Source organism: Stegastes partitus, unplaced genomic scaffold (assembly GCF_000690725.1).
Source record: "Stegastes partitus isolate 25-593 unplaced genomic scaffold, Stegastes_partitus-1.0.2 Scaffold58, whole genome shotgun sequence".
NCBI lineage: Eukaryota > Metazoa > Chordata > Actinopteri > Pomacentridae > Stegastes > Stegastes partitus.
Window position 1 is genome coordinate 136,977 of NW_007577789.1, and position 13,907 is coordinate 150,883.

The 13,907-nt window shown below is 41.5% G+C and overlaps 1 protein-coding gene across 1 annotated transcript in view; it reads right to left on the minus strand.

The window, feature by feature from the left end:
- The window catches only part of phactr3a (phosphatase and actin regulator 3a), a 41,361-nt gene that overhangs the window by 15,882 nt on the left and 11,572 nt on the right, over positions 1-13,907 (minus strand). Inside the window, exon 2 of the mRNA XM_008275731.1 lies at positions 1,307-1,471. Coding sequence (XP_008273953.1) covers positions 1,307-1,471 — 165 coding nt within the window. The remainder of the gene's footprint in view (positions 1-1,306; positions 1,472-13,907) is intronic.

Consider the following 13,907-nt stretch of genomic DNA (forward strand, 5'->3'; position numbering starts at 1 on the left):
TGACTTCTCTCTACTTCCAGCCATGGTTGTACTGTTTCTATAGAGGTGCAGGACTTTATATTGCAGTGAAAAATGATAAAATGTGTGCATTCAGAGGGTTAAACAGAAAAGATGTGATTAGATTTTCATTTGTTACAAGATGGATGAAGTGACAAACGCTGCCACAGACGTCTGATGGGACCAGCTGTGATTTGCCTTAACGACATTCACTCTTCAAGTCACCTTGATCCAACAGCGCTCTCCATTACAGCAAGAGCATCACATTTAGCCTTGAGTTCAGCAAATATAATGCTGCTTTTAAAAGCAGACGCACAAGGTGACTGTAACAAATCAATGTCGCCGTTATTGTCAGCTTTAAATGGAACAGAAACACGACAGTCGGATGTTATTGTGCAACAGTTGTGCAAAATTCCCATGTTCACGTGTAGCCAATGACTTTCTCTTGGGTCTTAACTTTTCACTGAGTCACCATATGATTGTTTAAAAAACCCAGAAGGCCTTTAATGAAGCTTACTGCTCTCCTGAAGGTATTTCCAGAACCTTTTAAAGACTCCTCCAAACGTCTAGATAAAGACAGTATTGTATCTACACAATAAAAAAATATGTTTTGTAACAGTTCCCCCGGTCTATTTTCCTCACAAAGATGGTAGATAATCAAGATATATCTCTTTGTCTGTAATTAAAACAAACTTAAAGCATTTTACTATCACTTACACTTGCTATTATTGGTGTTATTCTCTGATATTTTATATTTTTAGCATTTAAAAAGCACAAAAAGAGGAAAAACACAAGTCATTTCAGACTTTGTGGAAAGGAAATGTAGTTGCAACTTGAGAAACTGGTTCAAAATGTTGTTTATTGTACAGCAGACTATATAATTTTATTCAGACAGTTAGAAGAGTCTTTGGGGGGTGTAGTATTAGCTTGTTTTTAATTAAATATAAAGACAATGTGATAATTAGCACAGTGAATCAAATGTAATAGTAATACATGAGGGGCACAAACTTAGGATGTAGTGAAAATATCTCATTCCCTTTCTAATGTTGCAGTTTTGCTCTGAATAGATTATTGTAATTGATTTTGTCATACTAAATATTGCCTTCAGAAGAATCACACATTTCAAGGGTATGTGTGCATGTATGCAAATTCAGCAAAAACGTATAAAACTTCTTCAGGCGTCATTATAAAATGATGAGATGATTTAATTCAATCGGTTTAGGCATGAACATCTTTCCCTCCTCTCATTATCTCCTCCTGAGAACTATTTCCCCCACTTTCTCCACCCCAACCACCTCCCTCCCCGTACCTGTGGAACTCTGCTTGAGCTTCTCGTTTTTCTTTTTCCTCCACTTCCAGGGCTTGAAGATGCGACCCAGGGTGGCCAGCTTGCTGTTGCGTCGGATGGGTGGAGTGTGCACCCCGGTCACCAGGCAGCCGGTCCTCAGCACCCTCTGCTGGTCCACCAACTCTACTGCAGCAACAGTGGAGAGACAGAAGAAGAAGAAGAAGAAGAAGAAGCCCGGAGAGAACGGTGGGGAGGATTTACAGGAAGATGAAACAGGGTGAGGAAGGAGCGGGTTGGTGGGGAGGGTTGTGCAGACGAATGGGATCAAAAAACAAAAGCGGCAAAGGGGAGCGGGAGTGTGTTGAGAGTGTGGGGGTGGGTAGAGGGAAAAAAAAAAAATCAAACATGTGCAAAAGTTGGTGAAAGGAGAAAGAGGGAGAGAGAGAAACAAGGGGCCCAATTAGTATGCTCACCTTACTGAATAAACCATGATGGAGTCCGAGTGCTGTGAACAGATTGAATTAGAAAGACTTGATTTGATCAAGGCACACTCCCTTATTTTTCCGTGAATCCTCCTCCGTCCCGAGTCAGAATAACTGTCTGTCACCGTCCAAATTTTAAGTATGAGCATAAGACTACAAAAAAAATTCTCTGGAGACCAACAGGTGCACCAGACTCACTGTTTTCCCAGAAACAGCATTCTACCGGGTAAAACAGAGTTGATTATTTTTATCGCCAGCCTTCTATTTTCTAACATACTGCTCCTCTGCTTCATGCACATGCTGCACATGGTGTACTGTATGTCACAGGAGGTGTCGAAAATCCATGCAGCATATCACAGAATAAAAGAAAATAGACAAGTGGCGTGCATGTTAGCTGTTAATGCTCCGGTTTGTTTATGTTGTTTGACGGACCCCATGCTGTCATGGCGGTATTGTGTTGTGCATGTGATTCAGTTCTATCAGCTTCTCTAAAGTGCTTCCTGATTTTCTAGGGTTGCACATGAAGTGAAAATAAAATGCAGCTTAAAAGCATCAAACATACAACAAAACATTAGAAAATAAAAGAGCTGTTTTAGCAAATGAACTGGTTAACAATGACTGAAAAACACTTCATCGGTGTGAAATTCAGCTGATTTACTTTCACATATAGCACAAACTGGAGGCATATGCACCAATCTAAGTCGATGTTATTAATTCATCTGTTGTCCCTTTCCACTGTGCTGCTTTCCCAGAACCCTTCTCCATCTTTAAGGGAAACTTAAATCTGAATGAATGAAGGCTGTGACTCATATCAGGAGAAAGTGTGGGTCTCAAGATTCATGTGCGTACATTGCTGCTGGGTAGCTACAAAGAGAGTCAAAAAAAAAAAAGTGGAAATGTACAATAAATGTTGTGTATTTAAAAGCTACATACGTCAGTGTGACACAAACGAAGCCCTCACGAGGCACATATCTTTGTTCAAACAATCAGCTGAGGAGGAGGCAGAGAGATTTGTGATGCAGGGTGTCGGGCAGGAAGAGGGAGATTTGCAGAGTGGCTCAGGGTGTGATGTGGAGTACAGTGATGGAGGAGGGCGGATACAGCTGACTCTGTTTCATGCTGTTGTGCAGCTTTCGCTTCTTCCCCTGAAGCACATGGGTAAGCGAAGTAGAGAGCGGATGGTGGGAGTGATTGGGGGGGAGGAGAGTAGGGAGGAAAAAGAGGGGGAGAAAACAAGGAGAGGAAATTCAAAATAGAAAATGAAAGCAGCAGTGGTGGTAAGAAGAGGGAAGAAAGCCAGACGAAGAGAGGAAAGTAACGGTGAGACGGGAAACGCAGGGAGGTTGTGAGATCAAAGTAGGTGATTTGTAGTGTGGCGTTTGACCTCAGAAGTTCATGGAAACAGGTCAGTTGACCACGGACGCCCATCTCGCCACATTATCATCACCGCTGTCACACATGCAGCGTGGTGGCAGACGTGGCGCCGCACGCAGAATTCAGGTCAAGCTTGAAGGAAACGCACCCAGTCGCGCTCAGGAAAAAAAAAAAAAAAAAAGCTTAAGAGAAGGAAAAGGGGGAGCAGAGGGGGGTGAAGGCGTTGTGTCTGTGTAAGGGGGAGAGTGTGTGTGTGTGTGTGTGTGTGTGTGTGTGTGTGTGTGTGTGAGGGGAGGGAGGAGGTGGGGTCAGGCCTGCTGCTGTTGCCATGGCGACCACATCCAGATGCTGCCGCAGCAGTGGGAGCCAGGAGAAGGGGGGGAGGGAGGAGGAGCGACTCAGACTGTAGCTTAGAGGAGAGGAGGAGGAGGAGGAGGAGGAGAGGAAGGGGAGAGGAGCCCCCCTGCACAGACAGCGCCGCCACATCTAAAGCCAGTGGCAGCAAAACCCCGGTGCATTGTGGGTAGGCGGTGAAGCCACATGGAGGACGAGATCCGTCTGCGTTTTTTTTTTGAAAAAGAGGGAAGGAGATGGGCGGGAGGGAGGGAGGGAGGAGAGAAGGGGGATTCCAGGGAGAAGAGGCGAGAAGGAGAGATGGGAGGGGGCTGTTGCTATACGGAAGAGCTTGCAGGAGAATCTGGCCTCGTCCAATCACGGAGCGGCTATTTATAATGCATATCAAGTAACTCTTCATTTTTCATAGAAGGGCTGGTTGTTCAGAGGGAAATGACAGGAGTCTGGATGGGAATTAGTTGAAAACTGCACATGGAGATTTACATTATCCGCCGGACGGGGATGTATCGAAATGTGTGTCAGATAAGCATGAATGGACTACATGCACCATGTGGCGGTGATGTGCCATTCTAATTAATATGCTAATGCAAACAGGATTTATTAAATCCACGTGTCGTGCTCATGTAGTGGACCAGTAGCGTGTTTGCTGTACGCCCATAGTCCGCTCCAACACAAGTCAGCACACAGTGTAATTCCAATCAGGTGGTTGCATCACAGCTTTGAATTCCCAGCAGAAAAAAAAAAACACACAATATAATTCATCGCTGACCTCAGGAATGCAGGCAGATATAACTTACAGATGCTAAACTCGAGACTGCATTAATGCAGTTTGAGCTCAGAGATGATTTAAGAGCTGAATAAAAGTTGGCAATATGATAATGTGACTTGGCACCACCACTGAAACAGAGCACGTTAGTGTGCCACCAGGGACCACACCCCACTTAACCAGCTTGTCAGCACATTCAGGAGCACAAGACTCTCCCTACATATATACACCGAGCACATCCCCCTCCTCCCTGGTGCTCCAAGTGAGAGCTGACCAACACACTTCTTCTGTTAGCATGCAGGAAAATGAAAGGTAACTTTATTAAAAAAACAAACACCCAGTTATGTTGAGTTCTGCTTCGACACCGACAACCACAAAGAATGCTAGAGAGAGAGAGAGAGAGCAATGAATACTCTGAATCTGTTTGTGACCTATTGAGATTTTGTAAAGACAGGGGCTCACACTGAGTAGCAGGATGATATCAGCATCATAGTTTCAGCGGTGAGCTTCTATGAAGTGAAGCCTTGCTCTGCCGAATCACCTGATAGACTCGTCTGATGAGTGTACTTGTGTTTTTAAAGCTCGCTCTGGTTAAAAGAAGACCAGAATAAAACAGCACTCCACCATTAACACAGCAGTTTACTGGGAAACAAATTAGGCCAATAACAGTTGTGCATTATTTGACTGCTTTACAAGTACAACACCTTAGTTTACGAGCAGCTGTTCAAACCTCTCAAACGCGCTCTGATATCTGGAGCAAAGCTGAAAGGCCTTGGAGTGAGTCAGAAAATGATATTTGTCCTTCAGGTTACAGTACTATTTACTGTACAGATCAAAACAGGTGCAGTCATGTGCAGTGTCTTGTTTGAAAAAGCTCGACTTTTGCTGATCTCTTAGCTCAATCAGGCATTTAAAAAAATTGCTCCGACAACAAATTGTTCTCTATTACATGGATTGGACATTCATGGTCCCCAGAATCCTTCTGGTTGTTAGGATGAAGACTATGACGTTAATGATACTCTAACTGGATGATGCTCTTTTTCTTTAGATCCACCAGTAGTGAAAGTTTTTAATAACCCCGTCAAATATTTAATATCTAAACATTTTGGAAAGACATTCGTAGTTCTCAGAGGGTGAATCCAAAAGACTGTGGATCTCTTTATGTTTAGACAACTGTTGATAGATCTCTATGACATTTTGTACAAATGTTTCTATACTTCTCAGGATGAACTGCAATAACTTTGGTGATCCAGTTTTCCACTCTAACAGCCTCATCTTGTCAAAATTGTAGCAATCCAGTGCAGAGATTTATGATCAAACACCTGCAAAACAAGCCTCAGCCTCAGGTGTACTTTGTGTTTCATGCTTATGAGCTAATGCTACCACGCTAGACTAAGAATATGAACACAACACTGTGTATTGCAGTAGCATCATCATTGTGAGTACATTCCCTTGCTATCACTAGCATATTGCATCACAGTCCCACAGAGCCACTAGCCTGCCCGCTAGCACCTCCAAACCCAACCTATGGCTAAAAAAACTCAACTATATCTCACAGTACGTCCTGTCCTATGCTGCACTTGTGCTTCACTGCTCCTATGACAACTATAAATAACATCAGACCTACACTTGACTTCTACCATCCCTGCAGACCCCACTAAACCTCGGTTTCTCGCCCCAGCTACCCTGCTCCTTCCACCCAGGCGGCTGACAATGTGCCCTTGAACGGAGCACCTCCTTACCCGCTGCCACGCCGGCTAACCTCCTCGCTTTACCCCCCTGGCTTTGCAACTGTGCTGCCATCTGTCTGTAGCCCCGCCGCCTCGGGGGCCCGGCCACAGTCAGGGCGCACGGTTAACAACTCGCAGGGAGAGAGCGAGGAGCAGAAGGGCTGAAGCAACGCACAATGACAGGAGTGTGAATGAGAGGGGAAGTTCAAGAATGGTAGTGGTCAGCTGCAGAGGGATTTATTAATGGAAAAACGGAGGTAACAATGAAGATCCTCACAAAAATGACTCTATTCAGGCTGGGAACAGAGTGAAGCCCACTCTGCATGGGAATGACAATAATATCCCCCAAAAAAACTTCATCTTAAAAGCTTTCTTTGTTCTGCGAGATTTGTTTTGTCAGTGCACTGAACCTTGTGCCAAAGAAATGTACACGATGTACAGATTTGCATATCCAATTACTGATATTCATCTCACTGAACTTCAACAAAATATAAATAGTACAGTTACTAATGAGCAAAAGATTGCTTCTCTCCTCAGGATAGTTTCATTATAGAATGCATTTGGACAATTCTGCAACCGTAAATTAATTAGGCAGAGGACAATAACCACCACTGAGGACACACAGGTCATGTCCTTGTGTGTGTTTTTTTTAATGTTTGTCCATTTCCATTTTTCATACAACAATGTACTTCATTAGGATGGGAATGAATGATCTTTCTTCCAAATGAAAGCTCAGTGTAGAACACAACAATCTCATTTTACAGCCTACCCTAAAAAACAAAAAAAAACAAAAAAAAAAACATTGCATACCCTACTAATGGATCCATATTAACCCAAACAAATCACTTCTGGCCAAAACAAACCAAAAACAATGATTTAATGACTCAGTCTGACATGCGTTGCTTACTGGAACTCGTTTGGCGATAAAGACTCATTTCTGGGAAGAAAAAAAAAAAAAGCAGAGTATCATGGTGTAAGTCTGACATGAGTCTGCAAAAGGTCAAGCCTCCAGATCATCAAAGTGATTACAGCCCAAGTGTGAAACACCAGCGTGTGGGCTACTGGCAGCCAGTGAGTGAAATGATGTCAGCGAGGCCAGCAGCCAATAGGAAATGCCTGAGGTCCTTGTTTATTACCATATGTTGGTGTTGAGAATGAGGACTAGTGGGTGGCTCTGCTTGTAAGCCATCGCTGCGGCAACAACAAGGACAACCGAGATCTTAGCTCAGTTTCTGATGACAGGCTGCTTCTTTGTTAAGCTTTTTACAAGGTCAGAAGTTAAGACATGTACTTGTTACATTTACGTGCTGATTGCCAGAAGTTTCATTATGACTGCAGTGTCAAAAATGAAATATTCTCTGTAACATTACTTACACCACAAAATCAGCCTGTGAACTCAGTCATGTATTGTCTGTATTTTGTATCTGAGAGAGTTTTGTCAAGTCATAAAAAAAATAAGTTGGAGACGACACAATGTTAAACACAAATCAGTGTTTTTGGAGCTTAAATCACATTAATATTCAGGATATCTGAGCTTCTGTTTCATGGCCGGCCATTTAAAATGAAATCACCTGCTCATCACTCACTGGGTGACTTCAGTGCGCTGCTGCATCACTATAACACCTCTTTAAAACAACAACAACAACAAAACATCCTCATTTGACTTTAGATAATTGATGCTAAAACATAAAAACTCAAACATCAAAGAAAGCTCTTAAAAGATCATCTCAAAACAAAAGTTAATGAATTTGTCACTTTTTTTAGATCCTTTTTTACATCCTCCCTACAATAAAACTACAGATTCTTCATAGTTAAACAATCAAGGTTAAAGTTTGGAGGAAAAAAACCTCCGTAGTTTTTATGTATTTAGAGCTTGACCCTCGACAGCTCAGCTAATGTGCTTCACCGGGGCTGTGTGGGTGTGGTTTGATCAGATGTGCGTGCTGGAAACACAAGCAAACAACACGCCAACTGTCATCTGAATAGGATTTAAATGTTGCTAAACTGTGATTAGCGCACAAACGCAGACGACAACAGAGAAAAACACAACTCGATATTTTTGTAATTGTTTTGCTGTGCAGTAATTGACCGTTAATACTGGAAATGAGCACCACTGTTTATGCACTCAAACTGTGGATAATAATTCCCGGAGACACGCACCCGTGAGCACATGCACATGACACATTTACACACAGACACGCCTCTGCGTTTCAACCAAAAAAAGCCCAGGCTATCTTTGACCGACTGTGAAAGACTCGCCATCACATCCACCCAGTGGGCTGAAAATGTTCCTGCTAAAAGTGCTTTTCCTGTCACCCACACAATAGGGTGAGCCTCAGAAAATGTCACTCCAACCTGCTCTCCCGACAACCACCAGAGAAGGAAGAAGAAGAAGAAGACCCTGAGTGTGTCCAGGAAGATTTCCAGTTCATACTTTAGTTTTGGGCTACGTTCCCATTGCAAGAAATCTCATCTTATTCCTCCAGAACGCTCCCTCCAATCAGGTAATGGAAGCCTTGGTTCACCCTTCGTACCTTGGGCTGTTCCTGCAGTCTATCACATTAATCTAACAAACTGCAAGATTCATATTGACTCATTCAGCTCCTTTTACGTCTTGAAAAGTGCTGCTTGCAAAAGATTTGCTTCCTTGGAAAGATGGTTTAATTATAAAATGACACTTTTAGACCCTGCTGAAGAAAAAAACTGTCAGTGTGTTTAGAGAGACTTTCACAGCAACAAAAAAGTTGAGTTTAGTAACTTTTCAAGCATCTCCTTGACCAATATCCTAAAGTATTATCTAATCTAGTCTTTAATAATACCCTAAAATAACAGAAAAAAAAGTAAATAAGAGCAGTTGTTGTTCCCTGGAAGCAGCCAAATCTCTCAAAGTGTATGTGCAGGTGAATTAGCCAGCCTGAATAGTTAGAAAGTCAGGTGGGTGAGCAATAGCGTGTAATTTATTCCTGTTATTTCCACTGATTTGGGTCAGAGCCTGAAAAATTCACATAAAGCATACAGTCCATGAATCAGAGAGGGAGCACACATGAGAGTAAAATATTCTCTGCATCCACAACGTGCATGAACACTGTGCAAATTTCTGAGCCGGCGCTTGATGCAGAAGCTGATATCTCATCTCCACTGGGCTCCCACCGCTCTGCAGGGAGGAGAACACAGCACGGCCTCCAAACAGGAAAGACAATGGGAGGTGCACAGAGGAACGGTACAATTCAACACTGTTAGCGCTGTAATTTCCAAACAATTTGGATTCCCTCAAGTGTGCGAGCGATGCAAATGTAGGGACCGTTTGGGGGGTTTTCTATTAAAAACAATTTGGTGGAACAGCCCGAGCAGTAAGTGGAACTAGAACAGGGTAGACACAGTATGCAGAAGTGTGAGCGAAGCCTCGAGGGGAATCACAAAACCTAAGTTTAAAAATAGCATGACATTTTTCGCCGTGTTATTGTCCACAAAAGCCGTGTTCATCCCGTGTTTTTGGAGCTCCGATAGGTTGATCGGGGCCGGGATGAAAACGGCGGCCAGCAGCTCCTCTGTGACGCCAGGCTGTGCGGACACGAGTCAGTGCGCTAACTGCTCGGTAACCTCATTTGTCATGGACATATGGATATACTTAAACAGGCCAGACGTTACATGATGGCCGTATTCGTCATTACACCAACTAATAACCATGTCAATAGCCATCTCATGCATGTCATGGAGGACATGCCGAGGACAGGAGGTCAAACAAATACACAGAGGGATGATGTAGGTGTGAAATATGTGTGTTGAAGTGATTATCAAACAGCAGCGAAACCAGAGTTGAAGGAAAACTTTTGATTTTATGCATCCAGCTCAATTAAAAACACAAACATTGTTTTGCTCACTTGTGCTGCATAAGACTGGCACGAATACTGCCTTCAGCTTGGTTTCTGTCCAGTTGCTCAATGCTCAAACTCATCAGCCTGCTGTGATGCAGAAGACGTTTTCCTGCAGCCGAACAGGTGTGGACCACATGATGAATCAGTGCTGATTAAGAAATTGCTCGAATCCATTCAGCCATCAATAATAACCAACTCCGCACTGGCCCCGGCCACAGTTGTAATAGTAGTTTTAATGGGATTGGATTTGAGCTTTTGGCTTACGTGGATGTATGGGATGATTAAATTAAATGGAATTTGTGCCCGGATCTGCACAATACGCTTTCCTCATTAATGTGTCATTGGTGCAAAGAAAAAATAAAATAAAGTTTAAGAAAAAATTGCTGGGCTTCCTTCTTCAGCAGATCAAGAGGCCCCAGTTGAGTCGAGGCATCTGTGATCCAGGACAGACTGATCAGTACACAGGACACGGCTCCGCTCGCTTCAGCAGCCTGCTGCAATGCAAAGGCTGGCTCTGTCCGTGGTGCTGAAGCTCACTCCGCTGCAACACATCAAAGACTCCAGTCCAAAATGTTCCCTATTTGTACAGTTTCTTTTCTTTTCCGCCGTATTGTGTGAGTGTTCTTAGGGTACAACTTGCCCACTGTACCACTCAAACACTCTTCTAACAAAAGATAGAGGATCACGTCTGCAGTCGTCACTTCCTAATATCTGATTGTGTGTTCAATCTTAGCAGGGCTGCAACAAATGATTCTTATTGCTGATTCATTTGCTGGTTATATTCTTGACTAATGAATCGATCATAAATCTCCCAAAAATTTTAATGAATTACCAAAACTGCTGATTAAATATCTAATTGTCTAATGATTAATCATGTCAGCTCTGCATTACTGATGTAAACAAAATGACAGTTATGTGACAATTCATCAGTCAGAAGACAACAATTCTGGTGATCCAGAGTAAACTGTAAACTTTTACTGCTGCTGACTTTCACTTTGTATATCTGTGGACCTAAAATTTAGGGATTTTGGACTTTTATCTCAACAGAATGAGGAATGTGAATCTATAAATCTGCATTTTATTGACAGAAATTACTTTATCAATTAAAAAACAACAACAACAAGTGGCCTACAAGTTTAGGTCACTGACCACGAACTGAAAAAAATGAATATAAAATCTGAAAACAAATAAAATAACGGTACATAATCAAACACTACTTACATGCATTACATGTATTCACAGAAAAAATAGAAGTAAATATCTGTAGCAGGAGCCAGATTTAAGCCCTCTACATAGAATTCCCGACATTATGAGAGGAGGATAATAAATGCGATTGATTTTGGAGGATATACGACTATATAGGAGAACATATGGCTTTGCTAAAAGTCTCCTAATGCAGTGACTCACCTTTGAACTCTACAGTGATGGGACTGTCAGTGATTGTGCAAAATGATGATTCATAAATGCCCTGAGCCTGAATTTAATGCATCTTTGGACAAACATCTTTTGGGGAATCAATATGTAAAAAATTTGTACCAACAAAACTCCAAAAGAGCCGTGAATGAGATCATTTTCTAGTATCTGTTGAAGCGTTATCAGACATGGAGTCACAGTTCGGCTGCTTTCATTTGAGTTGTTATGGCATTTTCAACAAATTACTAATTTGTGCGTATTTAAGGCCCGTCTATTTACGGATGGCTTTAAATGTTGTGGTATTTTGCCTTAAATTGCTTCATTTAATTAATCTTGCACATAAAAAAAAAAACACTGAAACAAAAATATGGAGTAACCTGTGAATGAGTGTACAATCAAGTGGATTTAAACACAGCCAAAGACTCTCTAACCTTCACTCGCTTTCCTCTTTTTAAACTCCCACGCAGTCGCTCAACAACACAATGAAAAGCTTTTATTTTCTTATTATGAATGTATTCCTTCGAGTAAAGTTATCTGATCTAGTTATGTATTTAATTTAGCTCCTCCTGAGAGGCCCCGGCAGAGATGTTCAATAACACTGTATTGTAAGTGGCTATCAAACACACTACAAAAGGCCTCACATCACTTTATCTCGTCTCTGCGGCGGTTCAAAGTGTGCCACCCTCCATAACATCCAACCTCCCCTATCTTAAGCACATGAGCTTTAAGTGCCTGCGGTTTGTCTTTTTTACTTTCCCTCTCTCCTGATTAATCTATACGTCCTTTCTGCTTGTCTCCCGTGTTTCTAGGTTCCAGACGTTTATCGCTGACGGGGCCCAGGACCTGCCTTTTCATCTGTCTCTGGCTCAATCTGAGCAGGTTTGTAGGGAAAGTAGAGGGATGCTGAGGCTGTGAACGGGTGTGATGGGTACAATACATCGACTCAGGTGTGTGAGAGAAGAAGAGATGCAGTAAGTATCGCAAATTTAATGATTTTTAGAACAAGATGATACAAGAAAAATGTCTGTTTCTGCCTCTTCTGTTAAAGCTGTGCAGCTTTAACAAAAGGGACGCTGTGATTATTTAATCATGGATTCGTTTTCCGAAAGTAGATGTTAGAGACAAATTTACAAACAAATGGTCAAATTGCTGAGCAGAGGCCCAGACATTCTGACCTTTAACTATCACGGAGGCTTCAAAACCACAGATTTCTAATCATGCAACTTGAATCTTTGATTGTTTCTCTGGTTTGTTACCCAGGTTTCCTGTGTTTTTGTCTGCAAGCACTCCCTGAGACAACCCTGCTGAAATCATCAAGGTTAGGACACATAAAACGTTATTCAACAGAGCGTTCCTTTAATCATTTTGGAAGGTGAAAATTGGGAACATCTGAATGAACAATGTGAGTACAGATACATTTCACACTTGGTAGAAAGAACAATAAACACTGCACATCGATGACACTGTAAATCACCTACTAGTCACTATTTTTCAAACCATGTTTTTAGAAAACTTTCCTGCCTTCAAGAAAAACTCAAATTGATCATTTCTAAGTAATTATTTTATCATTCATCAAGCAGAAATATGACTCTACTCTCTGTCTCTGTTTATGAATTGCACATCTAATGGTTCTGAATTGTAAGACGTCGCCGTGTGCTCAAGGAAACTTTACTCAACAACAGGTTTAAAGGGCAGCATTATATCCTTAATTTAAAAAGAAATCATCAAAATGACACCATTTATCAGAAACTGTAAAAACTGAAAGAACCATCAAATATTTTACTTTTCCTTGAAGAAATCACTTCCTGTTTTATTGGGCAAAAACAAACAAATCAAGGCTTTCGTGATATTTTATCAAAAACACTTTAATCTACAAGTGTGATTTTAAAATTGTCCAAAATGAACCACTTGATCTCATCATATTTGAATGTCTAGTTTGTGATTGTTTTTGTCGTGTGTTTATTTGTGGACTGCTGCCTTTCTTGGCCAGGTCACCCTTTGTGGAGGAGGTTTCGATCTCAATGGGTCTTTTATCTGGTTAAATAAAGGTAAAATTTGACAAAAAAATAAAAGATTCTGTAAAAAAAATACAAATTCTGAGAAGCAACAGCCATAGAACAAAGTTTTCATGACTGTTTAGCTGAACTGGGTGTGTTTACACAGAGCAGATAGGAGGCAAATACAGAGACAAATTAAAAGTAAAGTAAAATCTAAAGTAAAATATCTACAGCGTGTAAAGTCACTGTTTTTTCTCAGTGTTGTGGGCACTTGGAGAAAATGTTGGTTCAATTGCTTGTTGAGTTCTCTCTACTTCTAGTCATGGTTGTGTTGTTGCCACAGACGTGCAGGACTTTATAAAGCAGGAAAAAACGTGACAGTAGCAGAAATCGCCAACAAAATGCTTTGAGTATAGACGGTTAACTCAGCTACTGAGCAATAAAATATATATTAATCAATAATGCAAATAGTTACTAGCCGCAGCCCCTTAATAAATTAAAAAAATACTCATAATAATTTGCTCCCAAAATGTTTTAAGGACAGAATGCTTAGCACACAAGTCTTAGATTCCATTTTGTCAGAGCTTGCTGACAAGGAAGAGTTTCCAGAGCAGCACAATTAAGTGTATCT